The sequence below is a fragment of the Polypterus senegalus genome, chromosome 12 (assembly GCF_016835505.1).
Source record: "Polypterus senegalus isolate Bchr_013 chromosome 12, ASM1683550v1, whole genome shotgun sequence".
In the NCBI taxonomy this organism is placed as follows: Eukaryota; Metazoa; Chordata; class Cladistia; order Polypteriformes; family Polypteridae; genus Polypterus; species Polypterus senegalus.
In genome coordinates, this window is record NC_053165.1 from 13,665,335 (window position 1) to 13,681,777 (window position 16,443).

General features: G+C 37.4%; 1 protein-coding gene across 1 annotated transcript; it reads right to left on the reverse strand.

Annotated features, from left to right (window-relative positions):
• Positions 1–398: 398 nt before the first annotated feature.
• pdhb (pyruvate dehydrogenase E1 subunit beta) lies at positions 399–16,410 on the reverse strand. Its single transcript, XM_039772852.1, has 10 exons — positions 16,283–16,410; positions 16,136–16,195; positions 12,739–12,846; positions 12,386–12,448; positions 11,380–11,415; positions 7,374–7,659; positions 4,217–4,327; positions 1,926–2,017; positions 970–1,111; positions 399–811 (listed from the first exon to the last, which is right to left on the reverse strand). Exons 1-10 carry the CDS (start codon positions 16,316–16,318, stop codon positions 666–668), a joined length of 1,080 nt encoding a protein of 359 aa, XP_039628786.1. The 5' UTR covers positions 16,319–16,410; the 3' UTR covers positions 399–665.
• Between the last annotated feature and the right edge of the window lie 33 nt (positions 16,411–16,443).

The window sequence follows — 16,443 nt, forward strand, 5'->3', positions numbered from 1 at the left end:
GAAAGTAGGACTTGATGTTTTGGAGAAATTAGGTGGGCAGGATCAGCGAGATTTGTTAAGGCTGAATAGCTTCATTTTGCAAACTGTTCTAAACTAGTAATGATTATCTTTCATTTTTACATCCCTACCTTCTGAATCTGAAAAATAAAAATTGCATGAAGGTATATATACACACCTTTTTACTATGAGCAAGCAATAGGAACTAAGCAGCAGTAACTGTTAAATGCAGCTTCAGTTAACAATACAATTTCCACAGCAAATGGAGTAATTGCACATTTGTGAAAAACCTTTTGACTATTTAAAAAAAAAAAAAAAAAGACCCCAGCTTATCCTGAATCCCAGCTACAAAAGGCATATCAACAGTGACGAATTTTATAAAAGCAGAAGAGAAAGCCATGCAATGCTGCATCAGTACAACACAGTGTAACAGTTTATTTGTTTTCATGCAGCATCAGAGACCATAAATAACACAGGGGTTAGACAAAACCGATCTGGTACAAATTGTGCGCGCTGTATTTTGAAAGTGCTTAGCACCAGCTAATATTGTCCCAGAAAAACACCATAATGAAGTAGGTTTCCTAGAATTTGAATGAGTCCAAGGGCATGAGATATGCATCAATAATCTAAGAGAAAACAAACAGGCTGCACATCAGTGAATACTGGACTTAGATGTTCAATGTCTTTTTCACAGAAAATATGATATCTTTAACTTGGGGTATACTGTTGTCCTCCAGAATCTTGGCATAAGGCATTGGAATATCAGCTCCTGTGACTCGAACCGCTGGAGCATCCAAAAAGTTAAATGCTGGACCTAAAATAAAAATTGGGATTTGTATTAAAATGTTATAAGAGCATATGGGATGATTGTGTTTAAACTACCCAGAATAACAGTACTTACTAATTTTTAAATTTCTAGATGATATAAAACTAATTGCTTTATAACTTGATCTGATCTTCCTTGACACATACCTTCCATGATTCTGGCACAAATCTCAGCCCCAACACCAAACTGAGGCCATCCACCCTCTACTGTCACCAGGTGGCTGGTCTTCATTACACTCTTCTCAATCGTTTCAACATCCATTGGCCGAACAGTTCGCAAGTTGATTACCTAAAGAAAAGAAGTCCAGCATGTGCACTGATAAGCCCCTTGTAAAACACAGAGTTTGCTCTGCATCATTGACCAAACAAGTTATTCTTGTAACAGTAAAGCATTTTTCCCCAAACTGTGTATTTACCCATGATCCACAAAATAAAATGGCACTAACTGTGATCATACCAACATGAAAAATAAATATTTCACAGACACCATATCTCAAATTATTTTGAAATAAATATAAAGACTTCTACAACAGTAAGTGGAAAATATCTGAAGATTCTGAACTAGCGTGGCACGGTGGCAGCACTGCTGCCTCATAACAGAGAGACCAGAGTTCACATCACAGGTACTCCCTCTGCATGGGTTTCCTTCAGGTCATTGAGTTTCCCTCCTACAGTCCAAAGACATGCAGGTTAGGTGTACTGACATTGATAAATTGGCTCTAGTGTCTGCGCTGGACTGGCACTCTTGCCCATGGATTGTTCCTGCCTTGCACCTGATGTTTGCTAGGATGGGCTCTAGTTTCACCACAACCCTGCTCAGGATAAGCCGGTTTAACAATGAATGGATGGATTTTGATAATTTTTAACTTAATAATGTTTATCTAAAGAAATTCTAACTCTATGGGAAAACAAAAAACTAATAGATAATAAAGTAGGAGTCAACACTATTAATACTGTCTCCTTGTTCTGTTCGCTGCAAAAAAATTAGGGTCATAAAAAAATGAAATTGTGTAGATGGTGTAATTTATTATGTCTTGAAAAACTTAAATGATTTTGCATATTGGGTACATTTGTTTCTCCTGTGAACATGGCATCTGACCTACCTCACACTCAATGCCTTCTTTTGCTAAAACACCAGCTGCTTCAACGCAGTGTCCTACAAACCTTGAATGGGAAACCAGAGTAACATGACTTCCTATGTAGAAAGGAAAAGAAGGACAATGGTTTTCTTTGTAAATTATATCACATCATGACATCTTAAGTACAAAATAAAATTTAAGTTAAAACTACAGTTAATGTGCTAATAAGGAAGATTAAATCACTACTGGTCAAATATTTAAGGAAAGAATTACTTTTCTAGGGCATGTAACAGCAACACTTAAAGCAGCAGCTTAGTTTCTATTTTGGAGCAACATTCAATATAGGCAGAGTATCCAATAAATCCTGGGACCAAAAATATTTAAGATAATTTCTGGATTTTGGAATATTTGCGCATATAACTAGCAAAATACCTGCGCTTCGCAGCGGCGAAGTACTGCCTTAAGATTTTTTAAGAAGAAAATTAAATGTTTTTAAACTGAGGGAAAATATACCAATAATTATTTGTTAAGGATCTCTTTGTATACCACATTGTGAGTTCGGCCCTCCGGTTGCAATATGACCAAGCTGTGCGCTGAGCTTACTCTTGAGCATGAAACTTAAAGTTGGCCATGTGAACAGTAATCTTGTTTCAAATCTCACATCTTGGATTGCTGCGGTCATAATCGGTTTGAGTTTCATGGTTTGTTTCAATTACGACAGTATTTGTAGGACTTGTTGTGTTGAAGTGACATTCAGCATCTGTCAAGCGTTGTAAGCATACAACTAGTTTCATCGATAACTTCACATCCAGCTTTTGAGAGTTTAAACATTCATAAACATCAAAGTGTCCACTACTGAAACCGTCACCTGTGAGTCTAAGATGTTTAAGAGGCATTGGCGGTTGTCCAAAGGTGTAAAATTTGGCCATTTCGATACACTTGAAAGCGACAACCGAACAATTCAGCGGCAGCCATCAACTCACATGCAGAACCATAGGTGAAGGGCTTAAGCATTTCACTCTTCTCGTGCTCCTGTGTAGTCTAATTATCTCCTGTACCGTCATCAGTTCACACCTTGAACCTGTCCCAGTCATTCAATACATAAGACACAATGTTTCTCCAGATATCAAGCCTGATATGGCAATATGTAACAAAGAGAATGGAAAAGGCAGGTGGCATCTCCGGGCATGGAAACCACTCGGTAAGTGACAGTTCTTTGATCGATGGTGATTACCTCGATAGACATGTTAATGGGGGTACGGTTGGAACGATAAAGGAAATGGGTACCCGAACAATGTAAAGTAAGTCTAAAATACCTACACAATAACTATAATCGCAATAAACAAACAATAAAACAGCAGAGAAGCCATAAATAAAACGGCTGTAGTTATCAGCAGGGGAGACGTGAATCCCGTGGCGTAGCAAGGAAGGGAATGTAGAGACCGGAGCGACGGACGGCCTTATATAGGTAGGCAGCCAACAATGTGGGAGGCGTTGGGATCGGGGACCTAACGGCGACTCACACGGTGACCAAGCTGCAGGCTATGGACGTATATATGTACGTAAGTAGGATTCAGTTAGTGTTGGGAACCCGTGTACCAAATTTCTTGAAGATGGGCCCATAAGTAACAAAGACCGATGGAAAGTTCAATATGGCGGCCAACAGTGGTGTCATACCACCGAAATAAGTATGTACATCGGTTTCGGTTAGCGCAGGGAAGCCACCTACCAAATTTCGTGAAGATGAGGGCCATAAATAAGTTCAACATGGCAGACGTTGTCAACTGTTACGTGTAAAATTTTGAAATGAAACCTGCTTAACTTAACTTTTGTAAGTAAGCTGTAAGGAATAAGCCTGCCAAATTTCAGCCTTCTACCTACACAGGAAGTTGGAGAATTAGTGATGAGTGAGTCAGTCAGTCAGTGAGGGCTTTGCCTTTTATTAGTATAGATATATATAATACACAAAAATGGAATAGCCTGTTATATACTGTTATATATGTTCAAATACACTGTTGAACAAATGGAGAAATGCAGCCAAACCAGCTAAATCATGACTCGCATGTATAATAATTCATATTGCTGAGCCATTATTATAATGTGCATTGACATGACAAACGTATTAAACCTCAGAAGTGCTAACAGATTCTATTTTAGTTCCCTTGTAAGGGAGCCAATGCTACGTATTTGCACTGAAGAACCGAAATGCATGTAAACAACTTTCCATGGAACTTTTAGTTTTATAAACCTGACTCTGGGTGTGGAACTTTTTTAAAAAAACATACCTTTCAATGCCAAAGAACATCTTCACTAACCTTGTCGTTCTATTTTTGCTTTTCCAATAGGAATAGTGAAATCTTTTGATTGAGCTTCTTCTGATAATTCAAAGGGAACACCATACATCAACTCGTTTTCAAGAAACACAACTGAGGATGAAGAGAAAGGAAGAAAAACAAAACAAGTTAAATACATGCTTGCTGTCACCGCTTTATATGCTATTTACTGAACCAGGCAATAGGCTTACTTAGCATGAAAACCTTCATGATAGGAGTCACAATCAAAAATATAATTTCAAAACGGACATAGTCATGAGGACAATGAGATGAATGCATTTACAAAAACAAAAAAAAAAAAAAACACATATTGAAACTTAGACTACAGTTAGAAGCAATATAAATAAAATAAACTATACATAGTGCAGCAGACAGCATGAAGTTCCTTAGTTTGCCTCTTTAGCTGCCGTTATGAAGGAAATGTTTTATACAACTTCAGCTTTTTCAGTCTTCCAGAGGCTACTCACAGCCTCTGAGGTATGAAGAACATACAGGTGCTGAATGTAAGCAAACACAATGTAGTACAAACTGAAGTAAAGTATTTTTTTTAAATAAAGTTAACAAATAAGGCAAATCTAGTCAGAAGTGGTTTGATCTGAAGATCTCAAATATCACTTTATCGTTAAAACGGCTGTTCCCACATTACTATATGACATGTGCAAGAAGAATGCTGATCGAATGTGGTGAATTAACTGGTCTTTTTTGACCGGATCCTGACACCCATTATTAGGCACCCCAGACAAAATTTTTTACCCCAAACCTACTTTATATTGATTGACCATCTTAACCTGAAGTATAGATAATCCTAACTTTTACAACATTTGCCATTTAGGATGTTTTTAGGGGTTGTGAACAAACAAAGCACTTTAATTCCTGCAGAAGAACCATTAAAGTTAATGGAAGGTCACAGCTGACCCAAAAGGACATGGCAGTTTTCAAAATGTCAACCAGCTGTACAAAAATGTGACATTTGAAAACATTTGTACTTTTCTGTAAAGTTAGGGCACCTTGCAAAAAGAACTTGCATTTCAGAGCTGAGAAGATGACATTTAGTATGTTTTTATGGGTGCTGAACAACCAAAGAAATGGATTTTGTACTGTGTTTAAAAGGATTAAGTCAACTGTAGCTCAAAACTTACCCAAAAGATATGACAAGGTAAAAATGTTTTAAAAGATGTGCAAATTATGCGATTTTTAATTTGTTACTTTTCATTAACGTGAGGAAATGCAGAAAAAAAAAAAAAGTTTCACCCTGGACAGATGATTAGGATGCTTTCACCGATGTCAAACACAAAAAATAGATACACCATGCCAGCACAGTGTTAAACGTGAGCATGCATAGGTTCATAGAAAGGACAAAAAAAAAAAAAAAAAAAGTGACCTTTGAAATAGGGAATCAACAAATCCAGCATTTTTCATTCAATAATTTAATGAAGGGGTTAAGGGAACACTTTCAACCTCAATTAAAGCTTTCTTCAGTGTCCACAACAGAGGTCACCTATAAATGGGATTCAGCAACCCACTTAAAGTCACATTATTGGAGATTTGGCCTAAAGGCATTATAATTTGAACTGCCTTGTAAGCAGCAATTGAACAATTTAGATTATATTTAAGATCTCCTTAGCGTTACACCCGAGTGTTACTCAGGCTTGTAAAAACAGTGCTAAAGGCGTTAGTCCCGAGTGTCACTTGGGCAACAGTATAGACGTGTCTCACATAAGAGCCAAGGTTTCCTCGAACAGTAAAAGTGCCAACAGCATTATTGCCAAGAGTTATTCGGGCAACAGAACTGAACACTCACAAATGTGCAGTTCTTTTATTATTTGTATCATTATTATACTATTTACAATTCTGACTTTGTACTTTAAGTGTTTTGCACATTTTACAGTAGAAAGATGAGATTTAATAAGTTATTTTTTCATGCTAAAAAAAAAAAGCTACACTTTTTACATTTTGTTTTGAGAAAAAAAATGCAACTTTAAGGAGGCTACTGTAAACAAGAGTTTCCTACGCAAAACATCCATTGCCTTCCACTGAAGAAATGTTCAAGAGAGGAGTTAACTTGTTGCCCAGTATACTCTTATGTATCTGTTCAACATAACTCTTCAGGTTGCAATTTATTGTGGTATAGAAATGAATGAACAATTAAAAGTAATGGCATGAAAATGAAGTATAAACTACACAACACATGCACGACAATAGGCAGAGCTGAATATTTAAGTTTAAAAAAGTTGTTTTTATCATGGTAGAAACCTAGGGGGACCCTATTATCCCTATCAGACTATTATGTAGCCTTGAATGAAATGACCCAAATCCCAATTCTAGTCCTCATAGGTTTCCACTCCCTTTTATATCTACAACCAAAGGCAAAAATATAAATTATTAAAACAGGCAGGTGAAAAGAGGTTTACACTTTTCTTTATGAATAGATTAACTTAAGGTTTCTAACTGTGCCCAAAATATAGGCAGAGTAAAATGAGTTTGACAAACTAAAATACCACTACATCCTAGAAAATAAGCCGTTCAGTTCATCTGGCTAAAAGTCTTAAACATTTAATATGCTTACACTACCAGGTATGTTGTTTGGTCTCTGGTCCAGCATAGTCTCTTCTCCATATGACCTCTGTATGGACTGAATTTTAAACATCCATCCATTCTTTCATTTTCAAAATAACTTAAGACATAGCAAGCTCATGGGGAAGCCAGAGCCTATCCCAGCAAGCATCTTTCACTTGGCTGGAACAATCCTTGGACCTGGTGTAAGCCCATCATAGTGACAACACAAACATCAGGGGCCAATTCACCCAATCTGCATGTCTTTGGACTGCAGAAGTAAAATAAAGCACCTGGAGGAAAGCTATGGGAACACTGGAAGAACATGCAAACTCCACACAAGGTGCACCCAGGACCTGAAACTTGGTTGTGAGGCAGCAGCACTACCACTGCACCACCATGCCAGCCAAAATGTTAAACATGATTTGAAAAATTCTTAAATAATCCTGATCAACCCATTTACCAGATTTTTCTTACCTACTTCCCCCTTTGACATCTACTAGTACAGTGTATACTATAACCAATTAGTTTGCGTCTAACAATTAAGTTGTGTTCACTCACAAGCAGAACACAACTGAAGGCTTACCTGGATTGTCATCCCGAATGGCAGATTTTAATAACCCTTTAGCATCTTCTGAGCTCCATGGACTAACAACCTTCAGGCCAGGACAGTGGCTATACCAAGCTGCAAAACACTGTGAATGCTGTGCTGCTACCCCGGCAGAAGCACCATTTGGCCCTCTAAAGACAATAGGAACAGACTGCAGACCTGCAGACATGTAGTAAGTCTTAGCAGCGGAGTTAATAACCTGGTCGATTGCTTGCATGGAGAAATTGAAGGTCATGAATTCACAAATCGGCCTCAAACCAGCCTGACAAAATAATAAGTTAAGGAAACATGAATATACGTCACACACAATAGTTTACTTTATTTATAAAGTACACTTAAAACAACCAACATTGTCCAAAGTGCTGTGCATTAAATAAAAAGGAAGTAGGTCTTTCTACCTTAAGTCAGGATAAACGTAAACAAAGGACACAACACAGTAAACATAAGCATAGTAACAAAAAACAAAAAAAAAAAAACAATCTACCATAGATAACTTTAGCACACAGGCAGAAAATACACAATACCAAGCATCAAGATCCTTTTGTTTAAAATTCCTCACATTCTTCTTTGAAGGCTTTTGGCTCCTATAAATATGTGTGATTAATATTTATTTATTTATTAATTGGATCCAGTGTAACTAAATTAAAAATCCACACAGAAGAAAAAAAAAGTTATGCAAAGTATTTTAGTACTATCTAAAATTGAGCTCAGAATTTTATAGAAACAGTTTTCATTACTAAACCAGTGTGGTCAAAAACAATTAAGGAAAACAGACTTCAGGCAAACACTACTGATCTGTTTTAGTTTGTGCAGATATCCAGCAGTAACAATAGACACTACTTTTCCATTAAGAACCAAGGCCTGCATGACTGGGAAATTTGGTAATTGTTCACTGTGCTGGTGCTCACTGCGACTGTCATATTGTTTTTTAAATTTCATTTTCTCCTTCATTATATACAGTGGTGTGAAAAACTATTTGCCCCTTCCTGATTTCTTATTCTTTTGCATGTTTGTCACACAAAATGTTTCTGATCATCAAACACATTTAACCATTAGTCAAATATAACACAAGTAAACACAAAATGCAGTTTTTAAATTGTTTTTATTATTTAGGGAGAAAAAAAATTCCAAACCTACATGGCCCTGTGTGAAAAAGTAATTGCCCCCTGAACCTAATAACTGGTTGGGCCACCCTTAGCAGCAATAACTGCAATCAAGAGTTTGCGATAACTTGCAATGAGTCTTTTACAGCTCTGGAGGAATTTTGGCCCACTCATCTTTGCAGAATTGTTGTAATTCAGCTTTATTTGAGGGTTTTCTAGCATGAACCGCCTTTTTAAGGTCATGCCATAGCATCTCAATTGGATTTAGGTCAGGACTTTGACTAGGCCACTCCAAAGTCTTCATTTTGTTTTTCTTCAGCCATTCAGAGGTGGATTTGCTGGTGTGTTTTGGGTCATTGTCCTGTTGCAGCACCCAAGATCGCTTCAGCTTGAGTTGACGAACAGATGGCCGGACATTCTCCTTCAGGATTTTTTGGTAGACAGTAGAATTCATGGTTCATCTATCACAGCAAGCCTTCCAGGTCCTGAAGCAGCAAAACAACCCCAGACCATCACACTACCACCACCATATTTTACTGTTGGTATAATGTTTTTTCTGAAATGCTGTGTTCCTTTTACGCCAGATGTAACGGGACATTTGCCTTCCAAAAAGTTCAACTTTTGTCTCATCAGTCCACAAGGTATTTTCCCAAAAGTCCTGGCAATCATTGAGATGTTTCTTAGCAAAATTGAGACGAGCCCTAATGTTCTTTTTGCTTAACAGTGGTTTGCGTCTTGGAAATCTGCCATGCACGCCGTTTTTGCCCAGTCTCTTTCTTATGGTGGAGTCGTGAACACTGACCTTAATTGAGGCAAGTGAGGCCTGCAGTTCTTTAGACGTTGTCCTGGCGTCTTTGTGACCTCTTGGATGAGTCGTCTCTGCGCTCTTGGGGTAATTTTGGTCGGCCGGCCACTCCTGGGAAGGTTCACCACTGTTCCATGTTTTTGCCATTTGTGGATAATGGCGCTCACTGTGGTTCGCTGGAGTCCCAAAGCTTTAGAAATGGCTTTATAACCTTTACCAGACTGATAGATCTCAATTACTTCTGTTCTCATTTGTTCCTGAATTTCTTTGGATCTTGGCATGATGTCTAGCTTTTGAGGTACTTTTGGTCTACTTCTCTGTGTCAGGCAGCTCCTATTTAAGTGATTTCTTGATTGAAACAGGTGTGGCAGTAATCAGGCCTGGGGGTGGCTACGGAAATTGAACTCAGGTGTGATACACCACAGTTAGGTTATTTTTGAACAAGGGGCAATTACTTTTTCACACAGGGCCATGTAGGTTTGGATTTTTTTTCTCCCTAAATAATAAAACCATCATTTAAAAACTGCATTTTGTGTTTACTTGTGTTATATTTGACTAATGGTTAAATGTGTTTGATGATCAGAAACATTTTGTGTGACAAACACGCAAAAGAATAAGAAATCAGGAAGGGGGCAAATAGTTTTTCACACCACTTTATCAACAGTCTTAAATCATAAACAGGAAAATGAAATACTAAGCCCTGAAACCCTAAGTAACAGAGAAGGAGATACACAAAATACCAGTTTTTCACTGGGCTATTATTTGCAATAAAGGTGACTGCAGGCAACCAATGAATTAGATGGTTCTGGTTAAGGCAGCATCATTGGTTTAGTTTCTTGCCAATTAAACAAAAACAGTTAAGAAATGCAAAATCTTACTTAACATTAAAGAATATTCTATGAATCATTAAATTATTGCCTGAACCACAAACACAGAACATTAAGAGATTTCTACAAAGAAGCAGCATACTCTTCTTAGAACTGTAGCCGAGGTATTCAAACTGCTTTAATATTAACTATGGCAATTAAGTGGACTTTATTTTGCCATACTCCTTGTCATCAAAATGGTAAAGGAGCTAATATTCCTACAGAACCTCTAAGTGAATGCTTCTCCAGAAAACATCTGATCTTCTATGTATTCTACCAGATTTTCCAACTTGATAGCAGAGCAGAAAGCCCAGAAAGGTCTTGGGTGCTCGGTTATATCCAAGAACAGATGTATTTTGTCTTTCCTCTCAGAAAGGAAAGAAGAGAAAAAAAAAACCACACCAGGACCTGGCGGATTTTGCACTCCCTTGTCAGACGATTCTGGCCTTTGTACAACAATAACAACCAAGTCAGTACTGAAGGACTGCAGAATAACATTGTTAGAGGTTTGTGTTACTGTGACATGGATATGTACAAGTGGTTACTCAATGTGCATCTTTGTTTTACTGAGGGCAAGCATAAATAACATTTTTATTGTTCTTATGACATACAGTAAAGCAACTAAGCTACATTTGGTCTATAAATGTTATTTGCCTTGCCATGTTGTTCTCAAGCTACTGTAACTTCAAAAAAAAATTTCAACTAAGCTATTAATTCCACCAAAATGAAAGCTAGCAGATGACTGTTCACAATATGTATAAAGAATACGATTAAAGTAAAGAATGAAACAGAAAATGCTAATAAATTAGTCTTGTCTGGATTAAACCTGTAGTTCAAAAGACCATTTAATTCAGCAACAGAGCATTTAAATCCACAGTAAAATTTGAAACAATATTAGTGTTCCAATACACTTATAATCTCATTAATTTGTACATTTTTGGTTTTGGGTTCTTTTTTACCTTTTATTACTAATAGCATAATGTCAAATACTAATCAGGTCAAACCCTTACTGAATAATTTTATCTGTTCTACAAACCAAAAGCTTTGAACATAAGCTTTTGTATAGTGAGGGTTACCATTTCTTTTACACGGTTTCGGGGAGCTTGATCTGTTCATCATTGTGACCCTCACCACTAAAAAAAGATGAAGTGCAGGAGTTTTCTTAATTGAGGCTTATGGGAGTTTATTAGGTAGAGAGGGACACTTACCATAGCAGCACCAACTGCAATTCCAGCAAAGCCCATCTTAAAAAGAAAGTAAAACAAACATTTTAAGAAAGCTGCGTATTTAATTTAAAACTGCAACTTCCATCCATCAATTATCCAACCCGCTATATCCTAACTACAGGGTCACGGGGGTCTGCTGGAGCCAATCCCAGCCAACACAGGGCAAAGGTAGGAAAACACCGGGCAGGGTGCGCACGCGCACACACACGGGACAATTTAGATTGCATAAGAAAACATGTTTGGGATTAGAGGAATCTAGCAGTTCAGTACATTGTAGCTCATAACATCTTTACTACATTTCCATTTGAATTCCTAAAATCAGCTTGCACTTTACAAGGGGCAATACCCATTCCTTCAACAGAGTGCCACAAATAAACATAATTTAGACAAAAGTCACCAATTTGCTTGGCTTTTCTCTGAGGCAAAACAAAGCAAATGTATCCATTTTGATATTCTGAGAGCCCAAACCTTTCACTTGATGTGGTTACTTTCAATAGTTACAAACCCATGTGAATAAAATTTTCAGCATAACTGTAAAACTTTATGGGGTATTGTGCAAGATAAAAACTCCCCACGATTTAATTCATGTCTAGAACATACACCAGGGGACAATTCCAAATTATATATTTTAAAGAGCCCCAAAAATGTAATGTAATTTTTTTTTAAATGGCATGTCTTCAAAATGGACATGTCACCCTTAAACATTCATTCACCCATCCATTTTCTCACCAAACTATCTAGTTTAGGGTCACAGGAGTGCCAGTGGTGATCCCAAATGCACTGGCACTTTATATAAGGAGATTTTTCCCTTAATGTTGCACAGATGCAATGTATGATGAGGACATCTGTACATAAGTCTTAACTATGCATTTAAACATAAAGCTTTAGGTCTACATAACCACATTAACAATTGTATCAAAAAAATTAAAAAAGTAGTGACTATGATGAGTAAATTAGAAATTCTGCCTTCATAATAAACTGGCCTTACCTCTGTAATGGGAGTGTCGATAATTCTTTTGTCACCATATTTTTTCCAAAGTCCTCGACTGACCTGGCAAAATTAGATAACCTTTAGAATTATAAAGGAAAGATAAGTGCTAATAACATAAGATACCCACAACAAGAACACTGGAACACAGCTGAACACTTGTGATAGGGCAGATTTCGCACAAACGTTAGAAAGTTATTCTTCACACAAGACTTTTGGGACCTTCAAATCTTGACTTGATTTTATTTTAGACAATTTCAGCGAATAAGACAGAGAAGCTTGTTGGGCTGAATGGCCTGTTCTTGTTATAGTTTTTCCAATGTTCTAATTAAAGTTCTCAAACATTGCATTACCTTATAGGCACCATCATACTGTGCAACCTCTTCACCAAGTAAAAACACCCGTTCATCTCTCTCCAGTTCCTCATCCATTGCTTGATTCAAAGCATCTCGAACTGTAACCTTTAAACAGGGCACCACAGTGCAAGAAAACAAATTAAAAACAAAACTTAGAAGTGAAGACAATTTTAGGAACGATTCAGTTTATATTTACAGTATGACACTCTAAAGCTTAAACTGCATTATAAAAGTCAACTTGCAAAAATTAAGACATTAACGAAAATCTAAGTGCCCAGCACACTGCTCTTTTATGGGTGATGACTATGATAAAACAGGTGTTCAGAAAGTTGGACGATAGTGTAAAAGTGTTAAACGTGACATCATGACCCAACGGTACATAAGAACGGATTTTCCTCTTCAGTGAAGGATTCCTTTAACCAAGCAGGCAAACCCCTTAACCCCACTCTACAGCTGCAGTATGAAAGATACTTTAGGATGTACTTAAGAATAACTTTTAAATCTTTTCAAATTGAATTTCAACAAAATAGTTAAAAGTGTTATACAAAATGTGAATAGATTTGTCATTCGGCCATCTTGCTTTAGCTGGGAGAATAAGCATTCTCAAAATTAAAGTACTCCTAAAGCTTTTATATCTTTTTCACAGGATCACTATATAACAGCCAAGGGTTGACTCAATCGTAACTTAATTTATATGCAATTAAAAATGGCCATGTACTACACTTCCTAACTTTGATCTTTACTGGGCTGCAAATATATTACTGGGATATACAAATGCCCTGTAACATCACCTGCTCTGAACTCTTCCAATTCTGTATTAGCCAGACAAGATTCACTCCAGAACCAAATAGGAATGCTAAAAGAACATAAATGGAGATAGATAGATAGATAGATAGATAGATAGATAGATCTATCTATAGATAGATATATGAGAGATATATATATATATATCGATATATATATCTATATCTATCTATCTATCTATAGATAGATATATGAGAGATATATATGAGATAGATAGAGATATATATGAGATAGATAGAGATATATATGAGATAGATAGAGATATATATATATATATATATATATCTCTTTTACTGTGAAGCTTAGCAAGCAACAGCCACTGTGCGTTATCTGCAGTGAAGTATTAGCAAATGAGAGTATGAAGCCTTCCAAACTGTAAAGACCTGGAAACAAAGCATGCTACTCACAGAAGTAAATAGTTTAGCTTTTTAAATGAAAAAATGAAAGTTATGAGGCGTCACAAAAAACATTCTAGCATATTTGTACAGCAGGCACTCTGGGCATCATCTTCTTGCACACTGAACTGTCAGATATAAGAAAGTACACACAACTACAGAACTTCTCATCTTCCCTGGTGCAACAGAGGTGTGCGCTGAAATTCTAGATAAGTCAGCCCCCTGTAAACTGAAACATATTCCTCTCTGAACGCTTTACTTACCCTTGATTTTGTCAAACTTTTAAAAACAAAACACGTTACCCATTAAAAAGACAAGTGGACATTAAACTTGATTGAGTATTAACCTCCTTAGCATTAACAATGGGCGTGACTCAGAAACAATTTTATTTATTTACAGTTAAACCCAAGACTCTGGTGTGACATTTAATAAAAAGCTTTTACAGTGTTATGCCAGAAAAACTCTCAGGACAGTATTCTGCTGCCATCAAGTTGATAAAATACCATCATGCCACAAAAAAATCAAAAATAATTTCTATGTGGTTAAGGTAACTCATGGGCAGTACCTTCAACTAAAAATACAATGTTAAGTAAACACAAAGCTGTAATGCCAGTTTTAGAACAACCTGAACCTATATTATTTGAAACTGTTCAAAACGTTTTTAAAACCTGGCAGGATCATATCAATAACAGCTTAGAATAAGCTTTTATATTGGGGAACAGGATTCTCCTCCCTCTTTTCTACTCTAAAAAGTTTAACTCTGGCTGTTGGCCTTCCTCTCCTTTTCTTGGGTGGGAGTTGAAGTGGATTTAGTTTTGTTAAGTGAATATTGTTTGTATGGAATGTTACTTGCTTTTAATAAAAAATAAAAAAAAAAAAGAACAACCTGAACCAAGCAATGATGAAGACAAGGTGAATTGGTCATAGACATTGACACAGATCGTGAAAATGATGCACATGGCGCTGTACAACCAAACTGCTGTGATACACCTAGTGAAGTGGACCGCCTGAAGGCTCACCATGGTGCAACTAGATATGTGGCAAAAAAGCAAAAGGACAAGAAAGGCATTAAACCCAAGCACTGTTCACTGTACAGCAACTGCCAATGTTCGTGCCAAGGGAAATGTGGAAGTCACTAAGCCCCATGTTGTGGCAGCCAGTAACACAAGGGGTATGTTGAGAGGATAAAATGTCAGCGCTTGACAAACATCATCCAAGTGCAAGCAACAGAAAAAATACAAGTGTGCAAAAAAAATGAACATTTCCACTGTCCCGAATCCGAGAGCAGCCTTGGTCTGTGTGTTGCTGACGGTTTTAAAAGATATCACAAAGGATTTGAACTAAACGTGCACCAGTACAACGGTGAACACTAGACATACTTTTCGGACTGTATTTATGATGACGGTTTTAATATTTACGTTTTTACTACACGTAAACACATTCGACGTTTTTGACTTGCTTTTTCAGGGATAAACATAACACTAAGGAGGTTTCATACTAGTGAGACAAGTTATTTTTGGAGGAGTACTGTGCAAATATAATCTATTATATACACGATATTTAAATCTTGAATATGTATTTAATGTTATTTGTTAATGCGTGCCATTCCGGGAAACTGAGGAGTAATTTACATTAAAATCACCACTAATAAAGGGTCATCACACAATAAAAAGAGACAAGAACAGGTCCCAAGGCCCAAAATGTTGATAACAACGGGCATAGAGGAAAACGATATGCACCATTATTTTTTTAACATTGTGGATTATTTCTCTCTCGTTTGTTGGAGATGTTTAACATTCACACAAACGTATGACTTATAAATTAAAATCTATTTTCACTGTTACAAGGACGTGCCGGCTTGAAGGTTTGCGGTGACCCGTACCAAGGTGCCCGGGGGCAGCCGTTAAAGGGCTAGGAAGCCGTGCCCGGCCTGTTTACCATCACAAATCTAACGTCAGGAGCACAGCCTAGGCATTGCCCACTACCTTCATAAAATAACAAATTGTAGGGAATGTCAGCATATTCAGCCATTCCACAGTATCCGATTAACAATAAAATTCAATGTATAAACGTCACACATGCATATTTGATGAAAACAATATAAAACGCCCAGCGTGCACCGACTGTCAGCACCACACACCGCACAAACCCGAGAACAACCTTCCCTCTGGCAACTCTCACTTCAGGACGCTTACCTGCAAACAGGCCGGGGGCGTTCTGTGAAACTCTCTCCTAAGAAGCGCCGCACCTTTACTCTGCCAACGAAGAAACCAAAAACATTAATATCGCATAAAATCCATAGTAGCTCCCGTTCACGTTCTCATTTAAAACACCCCCAATACCTTCCAAGCGCTCAAGAAGTTTCTCATTGCCGCCATGTTTACACTGTCCTCTGCGAAAGCGGCGGCACCGCCCCTGTGACCCGGAAGCAGAAGTCACGGGCGAGGCCGGAAGGACTGGGCGGGACTTGAGATTGTCAACACGCGATTGCATCTGACAGCAA